The 27,419-nt window shown below is 38.3% G+C and overlaps 3 protein-coding genes across 9 annotated transcripts in view; 2 read left to right on the forward strand and 1 right to left on the reverse strand.

The window, feature by feature from the left end:
- Window positions 1–20,844, reverse strand: part of LOC145503221 (uncharacterized) — a 49,048-nt gene extending 28,204 nt beyond the window's left edge. For 5 of the 7 annotated variants that reach the window (XM_081482701.1, XM_081482702.1, XM_081482703.1 and 2 more), the window contains exons 1-9: window positions 20,724–20,844; window positions 20,323–20,578; window positions 19,389–19,484; window positions 18,181–18,261; window positions 17,541–17,615; window positions 17,325–17,387; window positions 16,299–16,361; window positions 15,796–15,828; window positions 15,151–15,225 (exon numbers count right to left, since the gene is read on the reverse strand). In XM_081482701.1, coding sequence (XP_081338827.1) covers window positions 15,151–15,225; window positions 15,796–15,828; window positions 16,299–16,361; window positions 17,325–17,387; window positions 17,541–17,615; window positions 18,181–18,261; window positions 19,389–19,484; window positions 20,323–20,504 — 668 coding nt within the window. In that variant the 5' untranslated portion in view covers window positions 20,505–20,578; window positions 20,724–20,844. The remainder of the gene's footprint in view (window positions 1–15,150; window positions 15,226–15,795; window positions 15,829–16,298; window positions 16,362–17,324; window positions 17,388–17,540; window positions 17,616–18,180; window positions 18,262–19,388; window positions 19,485–20,322; window positions 20,579–20,723) is intronic. The other 2 variants (XM_081482698.1, XM_081482700.1) reach the window with 2 other exon arrangements.
- LOC145503238 (uncharacterized) overlaps window positions 1–27,419 on the forward strand; it is a 145,109-nt gene that overhangs the window by 61,170 nt on the left and 56,520 nt on the right. The window lies entirely within an intron of this gene.
- Window positions 21,300–27,252, forward strand: LOC145503222 (heat shock 70 kDa protein 12A-like). Its single transcript, XM_081482705.1, has 5 exons — window positions 21,300–21,423; window positions 22,871–23,193; window positions 24,324–24,548; window positions 25,383–25,566; window positions 26,167–27,252. The coding sequence occupies exons 1-5, from the start codon at window positions 21,396–21,398 to the stop codon at window positions 27,240–27,242; spliced, it is 1,836 nt and encodes a 611-aa protein (XP_081338831.1). The 5' UTR covers window positions 21,300–21,395; the 3' UTR covers window positions 27,243–27,252.

The following is a 27,419-nucleotide window of genomic DNA, read 5'->3' on the forward strand; positions in this document are numbered from 1 at the left end:
AAAAGAAAGAAAAACTAAATAAACTAACGTGAGTACAGATGGAAAAAAAACGAGGAATACTATTACTAATAAGACTACTTAAGAGGAAAATACTAATACACCCAAAATACTTACTAACTATTTATATTAATGCATAAAAACTACGCTAATTTTTACTTTTTTTAGAAGAAACTACATAGACTAACGCTAGTATAGATGAAAAAAAAAAACAAAACAAGAAATACTGTTACTAATAACACTACTTGTAAGGAAAATACTAATATACTAAAAATACTTACTAATATATTAATAAAACTACGTCAATTGTTACATTTTTTAGGCTGCCGGCCTAAATACAATTATTTGTAATAAATTTCTTCCACTTGGCGTCATGAAATGTTCGCTTGCCATTAGAATCGGAAATAACCGTTTCGATTTGATATACTGAGGAAACTTTTGCGAGAAAGATCTTTAATGACGGAGGAAATCCTTTATTTCGACAGGAGTAAATGTGTTGTTTTGCTAAGATCAACAGATGGTTGAGAAGATAAAAGTCTACTTGTCTGTTCCAAAGTCCAAACATTTTGTCAACATCTGATAGTGCTTCGATTTTTATTTCTATCGTATTTAGCCAGTTAATTAGTTCTCTCCAGAAACTGTCGGAATATTCACATTTTATTAGTAGATGTTCGATAGACTCACTTTCTTTTTTGCAGAAAGTGCACAGAGGCGAAGGTACTAGGCCAATTTTGTGGAGAAACTTGTTTGTCGCTAAATATCTATGTAATATCTTGTATTGGAATTCACGGGATCTAGAACCAATAGCTACTTTGAAGGGAATTCGATATATCTCTTCCCATTCCAGTGTCTCGCTGTATGTCTCAGTATACCTTAGCTGTGCAGTTGGTACACTCTCGTTCTTTGAGCGAACTTCGTTATAAATGCTCTTGGATATGACCTTATCCAAGTTTACATTGTGGCCATTTAGGTGTAACTGTGCGTTACTGGAAAACTTAGAGTTTTTTGAAAAATTATTGCAGGTTTTTAAATGTTGTCGCCACTGTGCAGGTAATGCGTCTATGATCGCCATTAGCTGAAACTTTTCTTTGGATGTAAGCGAAGAGCTTGTAATAATTTGAAACCCTGTGAATACTGCATTTTCTTTAGTCGTAAGATCCCCGAGTGTAATAATTCCTTTTCTAAATAACTCTTCGTAGAAAATGGACCTACCTTGTATACAAATAAACTTGTTGTTCCAAATCACTGTATTGTGTATTTCTTGACAAAGTGCTTGCTCAGTTATTCTACTCGCGCATGAATATTCTGCAAAACATCGCAGACATTCTTCATAATAAATGGGTAAATTAATAGGCAATTTCTTTAAGTCAAAAGCACAGCGCAGAAGTAGTTTCGACCCCACATTTTTTAGGTAATGGGAAAGAATAATCTTCCAATTACTTTGTTGATCATCGGCAAATTTCTTGCAACACATGACCCTTTGGCTTTTAATAATCGATTCTACATGAGGCGCTTTTAGTCCACCTTTATCGATATCACTTACAAGTGATAAACGTTTGACTTTATCTTTTCCTTTCCAGATGAACTGGAAGAGTAATCTGTTGACTACCATTACGGTATCTTTTTGCACACAAATTAAACCGGCTCGGTACATGAACAATGGTGTCACAAACGTCTTTACAATCTGAATTCTTCCTAGAATGGTAAGGTCCCTCCACTTCCACCTTTGCAACTTTTCTTTAATGGCTTTAAGAATTTCATCAAAATTTAACTTTTTTCTTTGACTTTCATTGTAAGTAAAGTAAACACCTAAAATTTTAACCGTGACTTTAATTGGGATGTTTTTGGAGGAAATGACATCCATTGCTGCCAAGGAGACTTGATTACCCAAAAGCATACATTCAGTTTTTTCGGAGTTTATTTCAAGTCCAGAACACTTACTAAACAAGTCAGTAGTGCAGAGAAGGGCTTCGAGAGATCTCCTGTTTCTTACAAAGGCTGTAACATCGTCGGCAAATATTTCAAGTTTAATTTCTTCCTTATCGACTTGAATCCCTTGGATATTGTTATTTTCACGCACGGAGATAGTAAGAATTTCAAGACAGATAATAAACAAATACGCTGATAGGGGGTCACCTTGTCTAACACCTCTCCGTACGTTGAATGGGCCCGTCGAAAAACCATTATTCATAACTGAACTTGTTATATTTTGATAAAAAGTCCTAATCCAACGCGCGAAGGAAGGGCCAAAGTTAAAAGTTAACAGCGTTTCAAACATAAAACTTCTGTTAAGCGAATCAAACGCTTTTTTAAAATCAATTGTTAACATAAAGCCTTTGATCTTTTTCCGTTCAGTAAATTCTAAAATATCGTCAATACTTCTAACTGCGTCGAAGATAGACTTTCCTTTAACATAAGCATTTTGATTATGATGTATTATATCAGGTAAAACCTCCTGAAGTCTTCTTGCAGTTGCTTTTGATCCAATCTTTGCATCCATATTTATTAACGAAATTGGTCTCCAATTGGAAATATGTCTTCTGTCTTTTCCTTTCTTTTCTATCAAAGTTATAATCGCTTGCTTTTGTGAATTTGATAACTCACCGTAGTCAAAAGCACAATTTAGACTTTCTACTAGAAGATTACCCAGAACACACCAGAATGTTTTATGAAATTCTACAGTAAGTCCATCATTTCCTGGTGATTTGTTTTCTTTAAAGGATTGTAGGCTTTTAAAACATTCTTCCACCGTTAGCTTTCCTTCACAAGTTGCTGCTCTATCTGGTGAGAGTTTAGGAATTGCAGAATGTTGAAAAAAGGAATCTGCAAATTCTGGTAGGTTACTCTCGAGACCGTATAAATCTGTGTAAAAATCTTCAATCTCATTCATAATTTTCTTTGGGTCTGAGCTTAAAGTTCCTTTTTTAGTAAAAACTTTACGGACACAACTTTTGGCCTTTTTATGAGATTCTAAGCTTAGAAAGTACTTATTATTTTTTTCACCCTTCTCGTACCAGGAGGCTCTCGAACTAACAATAGCTCCTTTCGAAAGGTAATCAAAATGTGCATCGTACTTACTTTGAACAATTTCAAGCTGCTCAATATCTTCTGCTGACGGATCAGTAGAGCACTTTTCCTGGTACACTTTAAGAAGTGTTTCTATTTCTAGCAATTTGTCTTTTCTAAGCCGTGCTTTCCCTTTACTATATTTTATAGAAACTTGTCGGATTCTATATTTTATAAGATCCCAGAGCACTTTTTTGTCATTGACCTCTTTAAATTCTTCAATCGAAACGGGTACACTTTCACTAATAAGTTTTACATACTCGTCATCCTTAGTCAAACTAGAGTTAAATTTCCAATGAGATGGACCATGCTTTTGTTCTTCTATGCCATTAAAAATTAATGTAATTGCTAAATGATCTGACTTTATAGAAGATATAATTTTAACTTCTTCGACTTCGTCTTGGCAGGTGTCGCTAATCAGCCAAAAATCTAGTCTTCTTTGGATCAAAGGTTTGGTTTGCTTCCAAGTAAACAGCCTCTCTTTCGGATTTCTTACTCTCCAGATATCGATCAAATCCAGATCCAAACAGATTTCTTCAAGAATCTTAACCGATCCTTTTTGTGCTGGTGAACCACCCAAAGATAGATAAGGATCTTTACGCAGTGGTCGTTGGTTGCGAGAGATTCAATCACTATGTATATGGCAGACCAGTTGATTTTGAGTCAGACCATAAACTGCTGTTATCTGTTACAAAGAAGCCATTAGCGAGTTCTTCTCCAAGGCTTCAACGCTTACCTCTGAGACTTCAGAAGTACGAAGTCAACATCACTTATGTTCCTGGCAAGTACATGTATGTAGCTGACACACTTTCAAGAGCATTTTTGAATGAAAAACCTACAGATGTTGATTTGAACGATGATATGGAGGTTATGGTCCACAGCCTCGTAACAAACCTTCCCATGACCCCAGAGAACCTTGCACAAATGAAGTCTGCAACAGCAAATGATGAAGGCCTTCAAATATTGAGCAAGGTTATTAAGAATGATTAGCCTTTGCATAGAAGTCAATTGCCTGCATCAGTAGCCCACTACTGGCGTCTGCGTGGTGAGATTCATGAAGCTGAAGGTCTGTTGTTCCTTGGTCAGAGGCTCATAGTCCCACAAGAGATGAGACAAGATGTCTTGACCTGTATTCACGAGAGTCACCTAGGCATTGATAAATGCAATTCAAGAGCCAGAGCTGCAATCAATTGGCCAGGAATGTCTACTGAAATTAAGAAAATGGTTTCTAAATGCTCAGTGTGTCTTAAGTATCAAAGAGAGAACCAGAAAGAGCCCCTCATTCCTCATGAAGCTCCTCAGAGGCCCTTCAGCAAAAACTTGGTGCAGACATAGTTCAACTGAACTCTAGCTCCTATTTCGTTGTGGTTGATTACTACTCTAAGTTCCCAGAACTTTGCCTTATGAAGGAAAAGACAGCTCTGTTAATACTAGCATGAAGTCTATTTATGCCCGCCACGGCATTCCGGATGAAGTTGTTGCGGACAATATCCCCTTTTCAAGCAAGGCCTTAGGCAAATTTCCAAGTGAGTGGGGATTCGAAATCTCTACCTCGAGTCCAAGATACGCCCAGTGAAACGGGATGAGTGAAAGAGCAATTCAACCATCAAGAACTTAATTAGAAAGGCATGTGAAGATGGAAAAGACCCCTACATTGCTCTCCTGGAATACAAAAACACCCTTATCTCTGGACTTATGGAGTCGCCTCAGCTGTTAAGTGGCAGTCCCGCTAAAAGCAGTCTACTCGACTTCGGGACCAAAAATAATTTTCCTTCAGTTTTTGACAGTGGAAAGGGTCTGGCACACATATATAAGAAAACAATTAATTATTTTCCAATTCCTAATTTTTGCTTTGCTACGAGCCAAAATTGAATTTTGGCCGAACTGAGGTGCCGACCGCGATCAGAAAGGTAAAATTCAGCGATTTTGTAAAGCGTGCTACGTCCCCTAAAATCCAGCTCACGGAATTTCGTTTACATACGAATCCTAAGGCATATTTATTCCTTTGACTAACGAAATATGGAAACTTTTCGGAAAATTCCAAGCTTTCCAGCGAGGCTGGAAGACACCCTACTCTGAGGCCTTTGTTCACATACTAAAATTTAGCCAAATTTGAGGGAGAAAATCTCAAAAGTTGGGTCTAAATGAAGACTAAGAAGCACATCAAAGTAAATTTCTTACCTTAATAAACAGTTCTATAAGTTCAAACCGGTGGGTATCTCCTTGGAGTACACTCGACAACAGATTAAAATCTGCCACAGTCGGTGTATTTACATTATAGCTCGTGTCAAAAGCTCATTTGCATAAACCTTGCACCCGGTGAAAATACTTCTTCTGCCGTTCAGGTTCGTGTGATGACCTTCTGAGCAGTGGCAAATAGCTTCCTTAAATACTTGGCTACACTGTAGGTCCAGTTTTGAGGTGAAGATAGCGTTAAAGTTGGTTAATTCTCAAGAATTGCGAGACTCCAAAAGTAAATAATGGCGTTCTGCACAAATTAACCGTAGCCGTCATCCTGATAAATTCCTTGAATAATTTCTGCCGCAGACGTAGCACTTGCAGTAGACGGAAGTCGTAAGATTCCGTTTGCCGTTTAATGGCAACTGAATCTTTTACTATTGCCAAGACTACTGGGAGCTTGAGGGCTATGTACCGGAATTTTAAAAACAACAACAACAACGAACACTTACTGGTTGATAGCTGGGCAGTGCATTCGTCAAAGGAACTTGAATGAACACGACACTCTTAAATGGAACTATGTTTTGCGGATATGGACCTGAAATTCACTTTTTTCTTTCCCGTTATCAGCCGTTCGTTTTTCATAAAAGACACAATGGTCGACCCATGAATAAAATGAAGAAAATCAAAAGATGGGGCTAAGAAACTTTCCATAGAACGTCCATATCAAAGCGCGTGTAGATGCTTAGAGGACGATTTCTCACTTTGTGCTTATAGGACTAGTACCCTTCCCTCTTTTTTCTGACGACACCAGAATTATTGGCCATAAAACTAGTTTGTCTTTGATTTCTCCGGCTCGGGAGACATAAAGCTAACTAATCGGACATGCACTCTTATTGTGGGACTCAAAGGAGGGTGTGGGGCTTGAACATGATTGTCCTAAAATGCGATAGGCATTATATTAAAGGTGTTATAGTCGCATCCGGCACAGAACCTCAAAACCTCTCTCTCATTGCTACCCTCACGGTGTCTCTAAAAATCATAATAGCCGAGAGAAAAGTGCATTTTTGATAACACTTCTACATATATCGTGTATCGCGAGCATTACTGCGCCTTTTAATAACATGCGGACTCCTGCGGACTCAAAAATTGAAAGCTCAACCGACAAATGCGTTTTTCGCCAACATCAATCGAATGTTCGGCCGCTCCTCCCCCGGGGGGCGGTACTTCGGGAATGTCTGGATGGGGGTGTGCCGCTGGAACCCTGGAACCCTTGGCCTATACCAAAGCTAGTTCAGCTGAATTTTGCTACCCTATACTAGAGTAAACTCCCCACATCCCCCTATCTATCGACGCTGTTGAGGCTGTTTTGCGTAAATTTAAACTTGCCGATTTGATTTTTTTATATTTTTGGTTTCCTTAGTCTAGATAAAATCTTCAACCAACAAGTCAGTTTTGTGAAAAATTATACCCTATTCTAGACCCAAACGCTCTGATTTATATACCCTATCCTAGAGTAAACTGCTTGAAAACCATACCCTTCACAGCGGCACATACCTATATAGCCCATATATGGCAGTGCACCTCCGGGGGCTCCTCCCAGCTTCCAACTACTGCGGAGCGCGTGGTGACCAAATCAAATCGTTGAGCACAGTAAGTAAGTAAGTAAGTAAGTAAGTAAGTAAGTAAGTAAGTAAGTAAGTAAGTAAGTAAGTAAGTAACCTTTATTTAAACACGATAAGTAATTAAGCTTGCAGCTTGTGGGGTCGGGTATAAATAAACAATAAAGAATAATTACAAAATAAGAATTAAAAAAAAAAAATTTACAATGTAAGATGTAATCTAGTTTACATAAAAATTTGTAGCTAATAATAATTACCTAATTATTAACATTATGTGACTAATAAACGTATACCAATGGGCAGTCGAGTCATCTTCTGCAGTATATATTCGCAAAGCTAATGTCCCTGACCAAAGTAAGATTATTGATCATCTTAGAGAAGCTGTCTACACTGTTCGTCATTCGGCATCCAATCGGTAGAAATTTCCACAGAATTGTACCTCTGTAAGATACGGAGGATTTCTTGATATTTGATTTAAAATGAGGGATTTCCAGCTTAAGGCTGTTTCTTAGATTATAGGAGGATTGTGATTTTGCAATATGTGCAGTCATACAGGGTGGTGAATCATTGTAGTACATTTTATAAATTAGTTTCAGAATGTCGTTCTTATAACAGGTTCTTAGAGTGTCCAATTTGGCCCTGGTGAGGGCTTCAACTGATGGTAGGTCTTTAGGAAAATTGAAAATAAGCCTTGCTGCTCTGGAGTGTAGTCTTTCGAGTGAGTCGAGGTCATCTGAGCGATTCGTGCCTCCCCATACGGATATACCGTACGTGACTGCAGGGATTATAACTTTGAAATATAGGTTTAAGAGGGGGGAGGAGCCGCCGAACATTTGATTGACGACATTCGAATTTTAGATTTCGCATGTTATTGAAAGGCGCAGTAACACAGCTGAATTGAAAGTAGTGTTAATACAGACTTATATTCATAACAAACACTAAACATGACTGTTCTCCCTAACAGCAATTAAACAAAGATGCAATTGAATCCTTTCGCCTGTGGCTTATTGTTCAGAAACAAGGGACCCTACATGCTGTTGAAAAAAGTTGAAAATTATGCCCTATTTAAGATCCTACCCTTTGGCGCCGCGCATACCTTTATGGCCCATATAAGGGGATACCCCCAGGCACCCTCCCTTGAGTCCCGTACTGGTAAGAGTGCAAGCATGTCCCATTACTTAGTTATACGCTTTGCGAGCCGGAGAAATCAAAGAAAAACTAGTTTTATAGGCAATAATTCTGGTGCTGTCAGAAAAAAAGGGGAAAAAAAGGGAGGGGTACTAGTCCTATAAGCACAAATTAAAATGAGAAATCGTCCTCTTAGCATCTACACGCGCTTTGATATGGACGTCCATATCCGCTTCCTCTACCCTCATGTATTAGCAACTTCTGGTATTTTCTGAGGAAAAGTAGAGGTGGAACGATTGTCGTCATGCGGTCATGCTGACAAGATTACACTAGTCCAAAAAATTCAATGGGTGGCTTGAAAACCTCGCCAAATCTACTGATCGGCTAGGGCGGGGCAGGGGATTTGCCCTGCTGGTAATTAGATAGATAGATAGATAGATAGAGAATGGCGCCACTATAGCTAAAGCTATTTTTGTAGTAGTCTGTGCGCGGTAATGGAACATTGAGTTTATTCACAGAGTCCCTTAGGTCATACGCGATTTCTCGCCGTTCAAATTTAGAACTGAGGTAGTCTGGAGCCAACCCGTGCAGAGACCTGTGAACCATCGTAACTCTTTGAATTTGCTGCTGGCAAGCTAGATTTTTCCAGCCTAGAAGTTTGAACAGGTGACCAGCGTCTACGTCATAGTTTGAGTAGGTCAAAACGCGGGCTGCTCTATTTTGTAGCTTTTGTACCTTATTCCGTAAAGTTATCCCACAGTTTCCCCAGACAATATTGCAATAATCAAAGTGTGGCTGTATCAAAGCTTGGTATATTAGATGCAAGGTCGCCTGAGGGACAAGGTGCCTTATTCGTTTTATGGCCGCAATACCAGAAGCGACTTTCTTAGTTACTTTCTCGATATGGCTACTTCAATCTAGTCTGTCATCGATGGTCACTCCAAGTGATTTTACGGTAGTGACCTGGCTAACTTGAAAATCATTAATTGCAAGTGTCGGGGATTCTGTGAGAGTACTTAGCCTCTGCCTAGATCAGTTAAGCATGAATTCGGTTTAGTCATATTTAGAGTGAGTTTGTTTGCTCTCAGCCAATTGTGAACATTTTCTAAATCTTGATTTAGGCGCAACTGAATATTGTCTGCATTATCACCTGCGTATGTAAGGTGGGTGTCATCAGCGTACATCCTCGGCTCACAATTTGATAGACAATTTGGAAGATCGTTGATGTATAACAGAAATAGTAGTGGCCCTAAAATGCTCCCCTGGGGAACACCACAACTTAATGAACAGCTTTTAGAGAGCGACCCGTTGATGGAGCACATTTGAGTACGATTCTCTAAATATGACTTAAACCATTGGTGCGCGTTACCATATATGCCGTAATTTCTTAATTTCGATAAAAGGATCTCGTGGTCAACTGTGTCGAAGGCCTTTTTTAGATCTAAGAAAACAACGGCATTGATTTTTCCGTGGTCAATGTTGTACGCCCAAGTGTCCGAGGCCTCAAGGAGAACCGTGACAGTTGAGTGAATAGCGCGAAAGCCCGATTGATATTTACATATGATATTGTGCTCTTCTAGGTAGGCATATAATTGATCATACACGATTCTTTCAAAGACCTTGGCTATGACTGAGATCACCGAAATTGGACGATAATTATTTAGATCGTCCCGATCGCCTTGTTTAAAAAGTGGGGTGACCTTTGCGCATTTCCAATCATCCGGAAATATGCCTTGACTTATTGACTGGTTAAAAATATCACGGATAGGGATGCAAATCAGATCTGCACATTCCCGAATGAGCCTAGCAGATATCTTGTCAAGGCCAGCTGCCTTTGAGTTATTCAGATGATTCAGAAGTGAGAGAACTTTATTTGCACTGGTCGGACGGAGCTGAAACCGTTTATCTGTGCCAGTGAGGTATTTCTGATAGCCATCACTATTTGAAGAATCAATATTGCTGGCAAGTTTAGGGCCGATAGTAGCAAAGTGATTATTAAACTGGTTCGACAGCGCAGTTGGATTTGTTATTGACACCCCATTTACTTTCAGAGATGTTACCGATTTTTTGCCAGATTTTCGCGAAGTAAGTTCGTTGATAGTCTGCCAGGTCTTTCGAGAATCGCCCATATACTCGTTAAAACTATTTTGATAATAGGCTTGCTTGGCCAATCTGATTTCGCTATTTACTATATTGCGTTGTCTTTTAAAAAGTGACCAGTCATTTGAATCTTTAGATTTACTTGCTTTAATTTTTAGAATATCCCGATCATGCATACGTTTCTTAAACTCAGATGTAATCCATGGGGAACTACGCGTGCGAACACGCATTGTTCTCAAGGGAGCATGCTTGTTAACAACAGATAGAAACGAGCATTTCCATTGTAACCACATTTCATTGGGATCAGTTGAATTGTAAATCTGATCCCAATATTAAGACGCAATATCGTTCCGAAAATTTACTCGATTGAATTTTCGAAAGTTTCTATAGGTTATGGCATTGTGCCCACCAGACGTTCCATTCAAAGATAATTTTCGATAAGCAAAAACTATGCTATGATCGCTAATACTGATATGACGAACCCCCGAGCACACAACTTTATCTGGACAATTAGTATAGATTACATCAATTAAAGTTGCAGACGTCGGGGTTATTCTGGTTGGTTCAGTGATAAGTTGCTGTAGACCATATATATCAGTGACGATACTCATTAATTTGCGTGTATTATTGTCATATCGAGTAGCAACCATATCGCAGTTAGGTCTCCCATTAGAAAATATTCAATATTTTCGGAATCGAGTTTCCCAATTAAAGTTTCGAAAGGTGAAAAAATACCAATAGAAGAATCGGGTGGTCTATACCACATGGCAACAACAAACGGTTTAGATCTAGGTTTTTGAATTTCCAGACATAGATTTTAAAGAGTGTCCATGTTTAAGTCATTTCGTACAGTAAAATTTATTGAATTTTCACATAGAAGCATACTCCTCCTCCACCGTTTGTAATTCTATCACGTCGAATTATACATGTATCATAGCCAAGGATGTTGACCTCATCGTCGCTAATAGTTTCATTGAGCTTAGATTCATTAATCGATGAAATATCTATTGCGTTATGCGCTAGAAGAACTCTAAGGTCATCTATGTGTGTGATTAATTCATTGCTATTTAAAGAGGCTAATTTAAGACCACGTTGGGATGGCAACACTGAGGTAGGCTCATGAGATTCTTCAGTATTGCGTTTTGTACATTGAAAAGGCACGGCATTGGTGGATAGCGCGTCATTTCAACCTAAACTCATCTGAAAGTTCTTAAAAAATTGTTGATTACCTTTGAAATTAACATGTAGTCCGCCCTTGTTTAGTTCCTTTTCGGAGATGTTTTGATGCTGGATAAATTTCCATCCATTCTGTCGGCAGTAGAACTTCAGATGTTTATTAACTGTTTTTACGGCTTCATTGAATCCGTCTCTTCTTGACACGAGCTCAGATATAGTTACTGTGGCATCGGATGAGTTTTCAATTTGTCTGGCGAGATCTACAACCGAGCCGGAAACTCAGTTTTGTGGTTCTTTATGTTTGAGATCATTAGTGGCCACATGCAGAATCACTTGGTCCGGTGAAAGCTCCAAATAAGGTTTAAGGTAATCCTTCATGGCTTTGGTGGTGGCACCGGAGAACGATTTAACCACCACCCGATGACCAACGGCTTTTCCTAAATGTGTACCTTGGATATTCTTTATCACAGAGTCTCCAATCAACAAGGTAGTACTTTCGTTTGCTGGCATGGAATTTTCCGTGTCATCATTGGCGTTGGACTGGTTTGTTTTTTTTTCTTTCTCTTGTTCGCGCCAACGGTTTGTCATTCGTTTTGATTAGAGCTCTCATTAGACTGGGCATTATCACTCTTTGAATTTCCTTGAGCGGCAGTCACCTCGTAACTCTGATTCGTTTGTTGTTGACGTTCTCCTACGCTCTTTTCCTCCATAATAAGCTTTAGTGCTAATTTCAGGGAGTCGTTTTCCTGTTCCACGGACGATGCACGGGTCTCAAGAGACACAATTTTCATTTTCAGTTCATTAATTTCCTTATCTTTGTTAGATAATGTGGCCTATAGCTTTTCACACCCCCCTTTCTGTTTCATAAGCTCTGCGTTGCTAATATTATCTTGGTTTTGTGGATATCTCGATAAAGAGCTTGTATTAGCATCGACCTGCTTCTTTAATACCATAAGATTGTATTTTATGTCTTTCAGTTCAGAAAATAAAGAATTCTCTGATCCAGAGTCCGCTCCATCATCCGTTGTCTGTTGTTGTTGTTGGTTTTCATTATGACTTGTGGGTCGATTCGGCGAGTCAGTTATAATCTCCGGTTTGTCTTGAACCAGTTTGAACAATTTTTCTTTCAAAACAGGACCATCTTGTCCTTGGAAAACAAGAGTAAGTTGCTTCTTGAAGTACCAGGTTATGACAAGCTTATTGTTGCAACTTTTGAATTGCTTATTATTTCCACCGAGCGACGATCACTTTCCTTGCTGCTGCAGACAATTTTCAACAAAATTCTTCAAGGATTCTAAGTCGCTTGTCCATATTAACCGCTCTCCGTTCAGCTGAAGGTATTGCCAATCGGAACCATCAAGTTCAAGCGGATATACCTCGGTGTCTGGCTCCCAAACGACTCCGTCATCGGAACCAGAAAAGTCTTGACCGTCCACCATTGTCACTCCCAATTGGTCACGTTACAACTTGTGTGACATTGTGACGAAGACTGGTGCAGCTTTAGTTGTATGAACGAATCCCGAAGTTCATTTTCGGCGCTGTACAAGCGCTGATACCGGAATACAACAGAAGTAAAGCCCATTTATCGCAAAACATAGTTCCATTCAAGAGTGTCGTGTTCATTTAAGTTCCTTTGACGAATGCACTGCCCAGCTATCAACCGGTAAGTGTTCGTTGTTGTTGCTGTTTTTAAAATTCCGGCACATAGCCCTCAAGCTCCCAGCAGTTTTGGTAATAGTAAAAGATCCAGTTGCCATTAAACGGTAAATGGAATCTTGTAACTTTCGTCTTCTTCTATTGCTACGTCTGCGGCGGAATTTATTCATGGAACTTATCAGGATGACGGCTACGGTTAATTTGTGCAGAACGCCATTATTTACTTTTGGAGTCTCGCAATTCTCGAGAATTGACCAACTTTAACGCTACCTTCACCTTAACACTGGATCAACAATGTATCCAAGTATTAGAGGAAGCTATTCGCCACTGCTCAGAAGGTATTTCCACCGGGTGCAAGGTTTTTGCAAATGAACTTTTGACACGAGCTATAATGTAAATACACCGACTGTGGCAGATTTTAATCTGTTGTCGAGTGTAATCCAAGGAGATACCCACCGGTTTGAACTTATAGAACTGTTTATTAAGGTAAGAAATTTACTTTGATGTGCTTCTTAGTCTTCATTTAGACCCAACTTTTGAGATTTTCTCCCTCAAATTTGGCTAAATTTTAGTATATGTACAAAGGCCTCAGAGTAGGGTGTCTTCCAGCCTCGCTGGAAAGCTTGGAATTTTCCGAAAAGTTTCCATATTTCGTTAGTCAAAGGAATAAATATACTTTAGAATTTGTATGCAAATGAAATTCCGTGAGCTGGATTTTAGGGGACGTAGCACGCTTTTCAAAATCGGCGAGTTTTACCTTTCTGATCACGGTCGGCACCTCAGTTCGGCCAAAATTCAGTTTTGGCTCGTAGTAAAGCAAAAATAAGGAATTGGAAAATAATTAATTGTTTTTTCATATATGTGTGTGTCAAACCCTTTTCGCTAACAAAAAATGAGGAAAAATTTTTTTTGGTCCCGAAGTCGAGTGGACCGCTTTTAGCGGGACTGCCACTTAATGAGTCGCAGGTTGAAGTCCAAACTGCCTACTGTAGAGTCTCTCTTGAAACCTCAAGTGGTTGACAACCCCCAACAAAGGCTGCAAAGCGGAGTGAGAAGCAAGAGATCTACTATGATGGCAAAGCTAAACTGCTGCCAAGAATAAGAAAGATGAAACAGTTAGAATAAGGAAAGGAAAGACTTGGCACCCCGCCATTGTTACCTCTCAGCACGCTGCCCCAAGATCCTTCATAGTTACACTACTGCTTAAGTTGTGTGTATAACTGCGATGATTAATCACTTCTTCAAATCATTATCCGCAGTTCAGATATGTGAACTTTCATATATTCATTTGTATGAACACATGTACTTGAAAGTGACACCAATATAGCGCATGTTAAAAATCTCGAAACATGGTTATACTCGGCATTACTTTGGTTTCCCGAGATTTTGGTGTAAAACACGCTATTGAACCCTGTAATCAACAAGTAATCAGTGTTGCTGTTTTATTTATTACCCATGTAGTTTTTAGAGATGTCATTGATCATTGATTAGTTGCGTCTGAAGGTAAACTTTCAAAAATATGATTCAAGAGAACAGGTTGTCGAACAAGGGGCTCAAGTGCCTAACATAGATCGAAAAAGATTGTCATAATTACTTGTGACCTGCAGGCAATCTGTGACGTTCATATCATGTTAATCGCTAATAATTGTGGGAAATCGTTCGTTAGTCTGATGCAATCGCACAAGTTGGAGGTTCGCTCTAATGTCAATCTATTCCAATAATAAATTCGTGGCAATTTGCGACTCTATCATTTTGTACGCATGCTGATCATGTAGAACATGAATGTCTCATGGCCACTTCCTCCTGGGTTTTGCCCATCCACAGTGTCTTTTTTCTAGTGGTATTTCACTTATCCCTCATCGCAAAGTGTTTTGGTTTACGACTAACATCATGAAGTGGTTTCATGTTACATGATAATTTCAAAGATGATTCAGATTGTCCTGCCCATGATAGAGGCTTGAAAGTATCGCTTTGTGATAGTGTTACCCTACAAGCGCGACCGGAAACTTTATATCAGTATTAGTGTAGATAGTACTATGTTGTTTCTGGGTTGATTCGTTGGGCTGTATTTATAAATGAAGAATAACTTTATATTTAATTCTAAGGTATTAAAATCATTCCTATTTTAGTATTCACAGTTACAGGTAATTTATGTATCTTGAATCCCAGGTATTACAGTGAAAGTAAGTTATTCCTATTTACTTTTTTTTTCAATATTATCGAGAACCTGAAGTTTAGTTGATTCAACTCTTCATCGTTTCTTGATAGAGCTCCTTCATACTGTTCTTTGAGCTGGTGAAACCTAAGTAAGCAGAGCGAAAGGCTATCTTTAAATACTAGAAAAAGCTTTTTTCTGATAGGCCCTATATTCCCCTTATGCACGGGTGAAACCTCTGTTAAAATAACACTTTTTCGGTTTTCCCTTACCGCTAATCAACATTGCAAGGCAAAAGAGTTCTAGAACGTTTGAAATGATTTTTTTCAATTAGTTTGAGCATTGGGCAGTTACTTTCTGCCTTTTCTTTGCTTTCAAATTTCCCGCGCTCGTCATGCTTGTTTAGATTTGTTAATTTTTTTTTCTCTTAATTTTTGGAGGGGATTAGAGATATTTTGGTAGCTTCCATTCATTTCCAGCTTTATACATGTATGTACGCTTCCACCACGAAACCGTCTGCTTCTGCAAACTCTACATTCCGTCAACGCAGTGATGTCTTAAATTTAAATTCCAACAAGCAGCTGTTTATTTCAACTGAAAGTCCCTACGAACGGTAAAGGAAAAACTTTAAGTATACTTTTGACTTAGCTTTGTTTCAGCCCAGGTTTTTGTGAAGATAATAATTTTAGACGCATGTGTTACTTATGTTTGCCTTACCTGTTTTCATATTCTCTAATTTGCTCTCCTTTGCTGAGTATTTGAAAGAATCGAAAGTGAGCTTTTAATACAGCTGATTCCAAAAACCGAGAAGAAGTTTTAACAAGCAAACAAAAATTGATTGAATGAACAAATGGATGACTGTACAGTGGCGGATCTAGGGGAGGGGGACGGGGGGCCCGGGCTCCCGCCCTTATTTTGGGTACAAAAGAATCGCGGAGGAAAGAAAAGCCGGCAGGGCAAGCAAAAAAAAAAAAATTGCTCCCCCCCTTAGCTCAAGGTCTGGATCCGCCACTGCTGTAGATGATCACGGACATAATGCGAGGTCACGATTGCCACGTGATAATTAAAACACACAGTTTTGGATGCATTACGTCCATATTCGTTTTATTCTTGAAGACACCTTGGTGGCGGGGGTAGGTGTGTTCACAAAAAGCCCTTCTCCAGGCTCAGGAAGCTGACTAACTGTTTTATGGCGAGAATAAGGAAAGAGTAATGCTTACTTTGCTTCAATAAGTGCCATTTCCTGATCCTTTGATTTTAGCTCGCTTTCAAGTGAAGTTATCCTACCGATGAAGAAAATTACAGGGAGGAATTTTAAATGATTTTCAACTTTTGAAACACACTAGCAACAAATCGTTAACCCTCTTGAAAATACATTAACTGGTTTAGCTGCAGGGAATCTGAACACTGTATCAGCAATAGTATAATCATCCATAAATAAATGTACTGTTATTTACCTGTGTCTTTTTGAGCCATTTAGAAGGGTTTTGAACAGAAGCGAAGGATATTTAGATTTCATATATTATCTTGTCTGCCGTTTTGTAAATGTGACGCTCCGATTACATCTCAAGTTCATTATCGGCGTTACTTATACACTCTCATCGATGACAGCAAGTAGTTAATGACAATTACAGGTAAATAGCAGTACAAATATCAATGGTTATGCTATTGTTGATACAGTGTTCGGGTCCCCTGTGGTTTAGCAAACAGAATAACTGCATCATTGGTATAAAGTTCACACATGTCAACGTTTGTTATGTGTTGCGGCTAGCTGTTTGTGACTAGAATGGTATGGGATGGACAAAATTACATTTTCTTATGATTTTTTTTTTTTTAAGAAGACACAAATGTTAGTATCTTTGATGAATTCCACAGGCGGTCTATTTGTCGTGGACATATATAATTGATCATAAGTTTTATGACACAGAATGTGTTAAGGGATATTTCACCTACAGGCCCTAACCGTACTGTGAAATTGTCATAGAAGCTTGAAAAATTAGGATAATCGTTCAAAAAGTGGAACTATTTTGTGGCAGAATAGTAACAAAAAAAATTTTCGTTGGCCTTCTTTCAGTCCACCGCTTACCGTAAAAAAAATACGTAGTGGCAATATGTAAATTGGCAGATAAAAAAAAAAAAAAAGAAAAAAAGAAAAAACAATTCTAATTCAATGTCTTAAAATGTCTGTTTAAAGGCTTGTATGCTTGTAGCAAAAGCTGAACTGAACTTCGAAAATCATTGCTTACCTATCTGTTAATTCTCCAATTTTCTCCTGTTTGACTTCAGCTTCTTTAATATACTCGTCACTACTAGGAGGAAATAGATATTTGTATGAGTTATATAACAACTGCAATATCTCGGCGGGCTACTTTGTAACTGTCGACGTGTTAATGTGTAAACAGTCTCCTTCCCTGAGATCTGTGGAAAGGTCTGTCCATGCAATTTGCTTTATTTTCTAATACCTGGATTTAAGCTTTTCTAGGGTAGTGTAATAGTTTCTCCAACGGGTGATTTCTTCTTCTTTATCCTTGAACAATCTGTTGAATGACCAATAATTTAACAACCATTTTCTCTTCAGATATTTTGCAGCTTTTGAAAGCCAATATCTTCTTTTATACTACAACTAAAGAGCTTAATTGTTCACCATATATGTATTAAGTTTCACAAGCACTTTGACTGTTTGAAGTCAGTTTATATCTTGCATTAAGTCTTCTCTACGCAAACATGTATGCTAATGAGGTAAAATGTAACAAAATGACGTCAGCAACGATCCCCTATGCGGGTTTCAGTGGTCACATACGTGAACTTGCTAGTTTCCAGTCCTTGTGCGACACGCCATATAATAATATGTTCTCTCTTTCCCCTTCCCGGCATTCCCCGCGCGCTTCCGTTTTTGACTCTCTCTAACCAACTAACTACCCGCCTCCAGTCAAGAAGCCTACGGTCAAAGCAGCACGAAAGAGGCCCCTGCGGAGGAGAGAGGACCAAATACCAAGCTAGGAGGAGAATGGGAATTAAATCAAATGATGTAATAATTCAACACCCCTACCGAGTGCAGAGGAAGTTCGAAACCTGTATTTCGCTACCATGCAAAATCCTGACCTTTCTTGCTTGGATGTAATTTCTTTCATTGCTTCGATCTGTGCGTTCTTTTCTTGAATAGTTTTTTCCAGCTCTTTAATCCTATTGTAGAGGAATAATTCACACTAAGCTCTAATATACATGTAATATTCGTGTAATATTCGAGCAATTTCACCAACTATTTTTCTCAAGTGCTTTTTTTATTATGAGATAACAGTCAGACAAATATTCGAGGAGCAAATGAATTCACTGCAATCATCCTATTTCTAAAAACAGCGAAGAGGATATTAAATTGGTATTTAAAATCGAAACTGTATGTGTTTTAACGAACAGAAGTTGTAACTCGAAAGGAGATGGGAAAACCAAACTGGCTTACAGAAAAGCAACATGTTAAAGAGGGAGTAACACAGAATTTTATTCATGTGTTAAACCCCTTCAAAGTGCCTTTTTCTGTACAAAACTTTTAATGGCCATGGTTTATTAGGTCATCAAAAAGAAGCGATATATTTTCAGTACTAAATGTTTAGTAAAGAACAAAGTAAACTTTAAAAAGCTAGTTACTACGGAAAGAAACATATTTGAATACAGATAATCCAGCGAGGTGGCGTTTTATGGTACCAGGGACCACGGAGACCATTTTGAAGTGGTAGGGCTAAAATATCTGGAGAAGGCAAACAAGCGTTTGTGGTCACTGTTCCGCGTCTCATACCGCATTTGCCCGTCCTCTGGAGCCCTAAAAAATCAAGCCAAGGAAAAAAAAAGGGCGGCTGCTGTAGCCATAACAGCCTCTCCTTGCGTACTGGCCGTTATGAAAAGCTTCCGGAGTAACTTTCCTCTACTTCTTCTCCCACAATTTAGGTTGCAGTGGCTTTGAAAGCTCAACCCTATTAGGATCAACAAGTGGTATCCAAGGCAAGAGGCGTTAGTGACACGGACCAAGCTTAAGTTTATAAAGCGAACTAGTTGATGATTTCAGTTCAACACATAAAGCAACTGTTTTTTTTTTTTTTTATAAGTATGAGAACAGAGAACAGAGAACGCTTGGAAAGAGAACACTAAATCCGTGGAGTCGCTCTTAGATGGAGGTCTCACATGCATTGTTTCACATTCTGTAGGCAGGAATAACTTTGCAAGTCTTCGTTGTATTCAAACCATGTTATCAGCAATAACTCTTGCAGCTGTTACGCACTTATTACTAAAATAAGTGTATACCTATGTCCAGTAAATACCTTTCATCTTTTTCTGCCATTTCGCCCTGCAAAGATTTGTAGTGTCTAAACAAATCTGCTTGCTTCCTTTTTGTTAAAACGCGTTGTTCATCTTCTCTGTTAAAAGTGGAGGAAAGAGGATAATTTAAGCAGACTTACGTAACGTTGCCATCATCTTCCTGATTTTAACAAACTGTTAGGCTCAAAACAGCTCATTGTATTCAAAGTCTAGCGAATGCCACAACTCAGTTTAGGTTCTGTAGTGTATGTCCATATTTGGTATTTTCTTAGTTGGAAATGAACATGTGCCTAGAGCAAGGGACGCCATCTTGAATGGAGGATTAAAATTGTTGTGTTGTTAAAACGTGTCTCTGATTGATCCACATACGCTTCAGGTTCAATACAGCAACTGAATTGTTTACTTGACTTTACAGAATATAGCTTCCGTTCGAAAAGTTGTTAAAATGTCACGCAGTCACCTCTTCAAGGCCATGCTTAATTAATTTGCTTTTACCATTCGAAAAAAAAAAAAGAAACCAAGAACTGTAAAGGCTATATGTAAAATCAGTTATAAAATAAAAATCTTACCAAAATAAAAAAAAAGTCAAATTTAAAAAACACTACATTTCGTGAAACACCGTTAAAAATATCGTTGCCATACAAACGTCAATTCTCGTGGGCAAGATATTCTCCAAGCCATCTTTGTTAGGACATTGACTCTGTCCAACCGCTGCTCTCTGACAAAATAAGGTCCTACTTACCTGCATTTTCGTGTTCCCAAGCCGCTCAGAGATATAAGTATTTATACATTTTTAATATGCGAAATAATTCGATGATTGTCGACGTTTGCTGCCGAACGACTTCAGTGTCTTTCCGCCGCTCGCTCTTCACTGGCAATTCTAAACATTTACACGATAACTGCAGTTAACAAACATATGAAAACTCAATTGCATACCTACTCATATCGAAATTCTGTGTTTCACTGGTCTCGTTTGGTATTAGCCTTTCCAACATTTCTGGTAGGGTAGGTAATACCGCCCGATGCTGTTTCAACAAATCTACGAAAGACTTGGCAAAATTTACTTGCAAATCTTCCCTGGTTGCGACGCCTTCCGATGAACCTTTGTTAAGCGCCATTTTTCTTATTCATACAGATAACTACCGAATTTATCTCCAAAATACTTCGTAGACTCTCACAAATAGTCACCTGCCTGTAGAAGTGAAAGGCAGCATAAATATATTAGCTGCAGCTTCAAGGTAAGACCGGAAATATTAAGTCACGAGTTATTTAATTGTTAGGTTCATCTGTTCATAAACAACTCTATACGTATAGCAAAGCAAAGTAACCTATATTACCCTTCTCCTCTAAGATTAGCTGGCAACAACCGAGAGTGGTGATTCAGACTGCCGTCCTGCTTACTTAGAACATTTACTAGGTTTCTCCGATAAAAGAGTAGCAAAATAACGCAAATCAATATTTGACCTTTCAGTTTCCGAGAAACACAATAGACAACAATTTAATGTTATCGTTGAATTCTCTCGGTAGGGGATCTCTTAATTGCGTCTATACAATTGCGTTTTCTACGAAAAAGCGGAAATGGCCATGCCAAATGCATATCCTAGTAAAGCTTATCATGCAGAAGGCAGCTAAACTCTGCAACTTTTGATCTTCGCTTGAATTGAAACTTGATAAAAAAAAATGAATAGAAACGATTGAAATACTTAGACACTTAAATATAATTACAATTGTCTACATGACGTATTGAATAATAACGCCAAATAATAGAACGGCCAAGTTTCGTTTATTTAGTTATGACGTCATCTTTCCAAGAAAAAGTAAAAAAATAGACGGTATAAACCCCTCGAGTGTAATTTTACAGTTTCACACAGGAACAAATATCTGCACGTAATTTGTCTTGGTGTTCATCGAACGACTTAGTCACTCAAGGCCTTAAATCTTGATTTTGCTCTTACGCCTTGTAAATTTTACTAAGCCACGTCGTCACTGTCCACACGTACACATCAAACATGGCGGAACACTGGCAAACCCTCGAAGGTAACTCGTCTATTGATTAACGGAAATTTATCTGATATACGAGATAACAATGTAAATTAAAGTTCGTTCAGTGATTGTAGAGTACACCGCATCGAGCTTCGGCATCCTCAGATTAAAACAATTTGATTCTTCTGGGATTTAATTAAAGCTAACAAGTCAAGTTTGTTACCTTGATCCGGGGATAGAAACTCTCATGTAAAAAGAAAAGGCTATCTGAGCAGTGCTTTAAGGTTCTCAATATTAGATGAGCAACTGAAGTTCAGTTGAAAGCTTACTCTGATTTGTCTTTCAAGCTGACCTTTCTTTTAAACAGATAAAGGCTGGAATGCAAAATTAATTTTTGTCGTTACCTAGCTCACCAACGTTTATTTCTTGCAAATATATGCTTCATGTAACAAGCACTTAGAAGAAAAAATACTTGATGTACTTTGCAAACAATCCTGGGAAAAAAGTTTCCGTTCCAGAAACATCAGTATATTTCATGATGAAAATCGAAATCACACGAGATATTAGAAGTACATTCAAGTAAACCGAACAGATTAACACTGTATGAAGGATTACTAGAGATTGTGTCTCAATGACAAAATCTTCTAAGATCGATATTTTCTGACATTTTAAACAACTTATTATACATTTTTTGCTTACATTATGAGATCAAACACTCAGCAGTGTACAGGTAATAATTATTATTTTAAATTAATTGTTGATTATTGTTTCACAAAGATATGTCGCTCCAGATTGGGCACCTTTAGTTGGTGAACATTAGAGTAGAACGTTGTCTAATTCAAACCCCAATCTCATTTTTAAGAACAATTACTCAAACCACAATTTCTGGAGATTCCTCACCTCGAGAACTTACGTATCAATATAACGATCTTTGTGCCATGCTTCTCAAACCATGCATGCATTAGTAAGTCGGTAAGCTTATAATGAACAATCCTTTTTTTAAACTTAGTCAAGAGTTTTCCTTAATTATCGTACCACGTCACCTTGAAAGGCTGTGAAAATCTCCAAAGTGAAGCTAAAAAGTCCGGCTGTGAAATTTCTTAACATTGTAGTAAACTGTTTCATGATGTTGCAAGAAAATTATTTTTTTTAGTATATGACTACCTCAAGACAGCAAGCTAAAGAATGATATGGGTGACTGCTTCAAAAGTCCTCTCCCCAAAAAGACTTCCCCCCTAATCCTAGGATACCTTAAAAGCCAAGCCTTAATAGGGTTATAAAGGTCTAATATCTTTCATATATTAGGTAGATTCCTCACCCCTTAACTGTCAGCTATGAATCGAATTGCGTAGAAATGAATGAGAGGGATTCTACTGAGTTAACTGAAAAGGAATTTTTATTTTATTCAATCTTTTCACAAAAATTCCAAAAAATTGGGATTGGGAGAGGACTTAAAAATAGTTTCACCTATTTCTTTGTTTTTACTTTTCTGGGCGTGAAGTCCAAGAGGCTGGCGACCTGTATCTTTGCTCGGGCCTGACATACATTGCATTGGTGGCAATCGACTTTGGTACCACCTTCAGTGGCTTTGCCTTCTCCTTTAACTACAAGGAAGGGGAAAAAGGCATTCATATGAACAAGGAATGGGGAGCAGATCAAGGCCTCTCTACTTTAAAGACACCCACCTGCTTATTGCTAAATCCCGACGAGAGTTTCAATTCATTTGGGTACGAAGCACAAGATAGATACGCTGAACTAGAGGAGGAAGAGGCTCAGGAATATTATTACTTCGAGAACTTTAAAATGGTTCTTCACAACGATCAGGTTAGTTTAATCCGACATGAAACTCCCCTAAAACGAACAGGCAGTTCCCACTTGTATTTTTGTTCAGTCTTAGTAGTTTTGCCCTCGTCGCTTGAATTGTGTTTTCTTACCTAATCATAAAAATTACAATTTCCTCGATTGAAATTGTTTTAAAAAACTCTTATTTTCCACTAATTCACTTGCCAAGTGGTTATCGAACAGTTTGTTATTGGACAGTTTGTTATTGGACAGTTCAATAAGCCAATCACATTCAAAGTTGTAGTTACGTACGTACGCTTGCTTTTGTGTTTTTGGCGCCTAATTGCCGATAGGAGGCGCGGTGACCTTAGAATGTGTACATCTCCTTTGTAGGTATTTTAATGCAAATTTTCCCTTTCTTTCATACCTTGGCTATTCTTATGTTCTTGGAAATTGTAATTTTTATGATTAATTGGTAATAAGACTTCGTGTCGTCCAATGCGGTCTGTAAACATACACGTGATAAACAAATCGGACTCCCGCTACGCGGTCGTCCGATTTTGTTATCACTCTTATGATAACCGACCGAATTGGACTCCACTCAGTCCTATTACCATTACTTATCGCCTATTTTAAGAAAAACTTAACAAGCTACTTTTTGGAAACCATTCATACTTTGTTTCTTTTTTCGCTTGAACACATACACAGATTTACATTAATTATTCAATAAATATTATACTCAAAGCCTAGTTACACAGAGATACCTTGTAGTTTCTGTCAGGCCTCCACGCCATTGCATTTATTTTTTAATAACATCTCCATTTTAATACTAAATTCTAACGTTTTTTATTTTTTTATTTTTTTTTTATTTTTGGCTTATTGTGGCTTTATTGTACTAAGTATACTGAGTATATTATACTTCGTTTTCAAACATTGCAGAAAATGTAAGGCCAATATCGATATATTAAATTCTGCCTTGGCTCCGAGGATTAGGGGATTAAAATAAAACAAGTCTCAACGATGAATAATTAATTTATTTTGGTTTATTCTCCTAAGCTTCGGAGCCAAGTTAGAATCAATATATCGAAACTGACCTATTGTAACAAGTAATTATAATTTGCCATAGAATCAATGATTGTCTCACTGAGTCCACAAACTTCACTTCTTTTCAGAATTTGAACATGGAAACTACTCTGGAGGCTAGGAATAGAAGACCTGTGAAAGCTTTGGAGATTTTTACTTATTCCATACGTTACCTCCACACAAGGGCTCTGGAAGTTATCCGAGAGAGAACTGGCGACGAACATTTTAACTCTCGGGATATCCAATGGGTTTTGACTGTACCAGCGATTTGGAAGCCAGCTGCCAAACAGTTTATGAGAGAAGCAGCATACCAGGTAAAATACTTATGGAAGTTCTTTAACGGGAGGCGAAAGGGAGCAAATTTAAATTAAATTTCTAAGGTAAATTCCCCAATATATTTTTTTGGGCGCACAGATTAGAGTTTCACCATAATATAATGCGTACATGAAGCTTAAGCATAACATTACTTTTCAAACAAAAGGGACTCTTTCCCGGCCAGAGAAACACTGCGTTTAAGAGTGGTATAGAGTGGTAAAGTAGATGAATTTAAATATTAGGCAGTGACGTCTGTTATATTGGTGAAACCATTAGACACCTAAATGGTATCTTCACGTGCATGAGGGCATTTCCACTTAAAACCTCTCACCTCTAACACCACTTGTCGTGAACTATGCTCCCTTCCAAGCTTTTCTATCTTGGTTGTGCCTCCTTTCCCTCTTTCCAGTTAGATATCAAAGTAGAATTCCCTTTTAAAGGGAACAACCATCCCTTAATGGGTATAGGCGCAGTTCAACAATCCAATCTCATCCTTATTGTTTTATTTACACTATTGTTATTATTGGTATTACATGTACTTCTATGGATTATTACGCAATGCTTTGACATTTAATACTATGTGTAGAACTAAATAATTCATTTGCATTCAGCACTGAATAATGGTGTCAAAAAATTGGGACGTTTTGTATCTTAAATTATTACATGCCCTAGTGTGTTTTGAGGGTTTGAAAAAGCCAAAGCGTTTAAACGCAGATCATAAGTTTCAATAAGTCTCAATGTACCTATACCTCATTAATTAAGTAAAATTTTACCATTTCTCCCTTGCACTTGATGAACTGAACAAGATTTGATTTCTATCATTTGTCCTCAAGGCGGGATTAGCGTCGCCCTCTAATCCTGAACAGATAATAATCGCTTTGGAGCCAGAGGCTGCCTCTGTTTACTGCCGAGAGCAGAAAGTGAGGGATTTTATGACAGAACGTGGGAACAATGATTCTTTAGTCGCCGACATTCTGGCCCACACAGATACGCACTACGTGGTTGTCGACATAGGAGGTAAGTCCAACACTATGAATTGTGTCTTTTTATCCCTCCATCTATCCAGCCGTCTATCGGTCCCCTTGTCAGTTTAGAAATCCTTACCACCTTCAGTAATTGCTTGCTTTCGTGCGAGCTAGGGTCCTTACTTGGGTCTGATTGTTTGTGTCTTTTCTACCTTAACTCGTTCCCCTCGTTCGATTTTACATTCGTTCGATTCTATGTAAAATATCCGCATATTGAACTACAGAAGAAAGATTTAACACAAGGATAGACAATTAAAAAGTCATGCTTGAATTTTTTTTCCGGCTTTAGTTTTTCAGTTGACTAAGTTGCGTACCTAGCTGCTATGATCATTCATGCATTCAATGAGAAATAAAAGTGTTAAACAAACGTTCCCAATCGCGGTTGACATCATTCCCGGGCAAACAGTGTTGTAAGACGTAAAATAAATAAATAAATAAATAAATAAATAAATAAATAAGAATAAAATAAAATAAATAAAGCTAATAAAGTAGATTTATCTAACAATTACCTCAAGTGTTTCTGTCAAGCATTACAGACCTCGGCTTCAAGATTTAAATTTAAAAAAAGTATATCAATTTTGTTGTTTCCCAGGTGGAACGCTTGACGTGACCGTACATCAAATTCAGGAGAACGGAACAATCAAAGAGATTCACAAGGCGACTGGAGGTCCTTTTGGTGGACAGAAAGTTAATAAACAGTTCATAGCCCTTTTGGAAAAAATATTTGGCCAAAAGCTCATTGAGAATTATATCCGGCAAAATCCAGTAGATTGGCTTTGCCTCATTAATGATTTTGAAGTAAAGAAACGTGGAAAGCGAGTCTGCGCGGGAGGAACTACCAGAATTCGGCTGCCTGGTAGTTTTGTGGGCAAATTCTCTGGCCGTAAAGGTTGGGACATAAATGCAATAATCCAAGAAAGTTACAGTCTGGAAGACATCAAGGTTCAGCGAAACGAATACCTTTGCCTTGAAACAAAGATCATGAGACAGCTGTTCGACCCGGTCCTGGATGATGTCGTGGTGCATCTTTCCAACCTCTTCGCCAAACAGGAATTATCTGAGGTTGAAACTGTCTTTCTTGTCGGTGGCTTTGCTGACTCGTTACTCCTCCAGGAAAGAATCAAAAAACATTTCAGCAAGAGCTACCGCATTATGGTGCCGCCGAACGCCTCCCTTGCAGTTGTCCAAGGCGCTGTGATGTATGGGCAAAAACCTGAAGTATTTGAGTCCAGAATAATGAGTTCTACTTATGGCATCCGTATACACAGGTTGTTCCTAGATGGATTGCACCCCGAATCAAAGAAGGAGGTAATCAACGGAGTCTCGCGCTGTAGAGACATCTTCTTCAAGTTCGTGAAAGTCAATGAAGCCGTGAGAGATGGAGAAAGACGTCGATTCACTGGCTTTTCACCTCTGAAAGGTGCTGAGAAACAAGTTAGAATTGATTTCTACCGATCAGAACGCGCGGATGTTGAGTTTGTTACAGATCCTGATGTCGAGAAGGTTCCTGGCCGAGGATTGGTGCTTGAGACACCAGAGGCTTGGAAAACCAGGGGCATCGAATTCAATTTATTCTTCGGCGGAACGGAAATAAAAGTCACGGCGGTAAATCTCACAAGTAACAAGGAATCGACCGCCTACCTTGACTTTTTAACCACCAACCAGTAATTGCGTGATTAGCTGAAGAATACGTTTTTCAATCATATTCGATCAAATGATGTAACTAAAGATTTATCATCCTGGAAGCTTTTCAGCATTTGGTTCATAGCAATTAAGTGACACCGTGAAAAGTTAAAAACGTTAAGGTATTCAAACTTTGTAACTGACTAGCATTTGTAGTTGGGA

This window comes from Orbicella franksi, chromosome 11, assembly GCF_964199315.1.
Source record: "Orbicella franksi chromosome 11, jaOrbFran1.1, whole genome shotgun sequence".
Classification (NCBI taxonomy): Eukaryota; Metazoa; Cnidaria; class Anthozoa; order Scleractinia; family Merulinidae; genus Orbicella; species Orbicella franksi.

Coding starts and splice junctions, on each gene's coding strand:
- LOC145503222 (XM_081482705.1), top strand. CDS start 21,396: ATGGCGGAACACTGGCAAACCCTCGAAG. Junction 23,194..24,323: donor TGGTTCTTCACAACGATCAG/GTTAGTTTAATC, acceptor ACTTCTTTTCAG/AATTTGAACATGGAAACTAC. Junction 24,549..25,382: donor TGAGAGAAGCAGCATACCAG/GTAAAATACTTA, acceptor TTTGTCCTCAAG/GCGGGATTAGCGTCGCCCTC.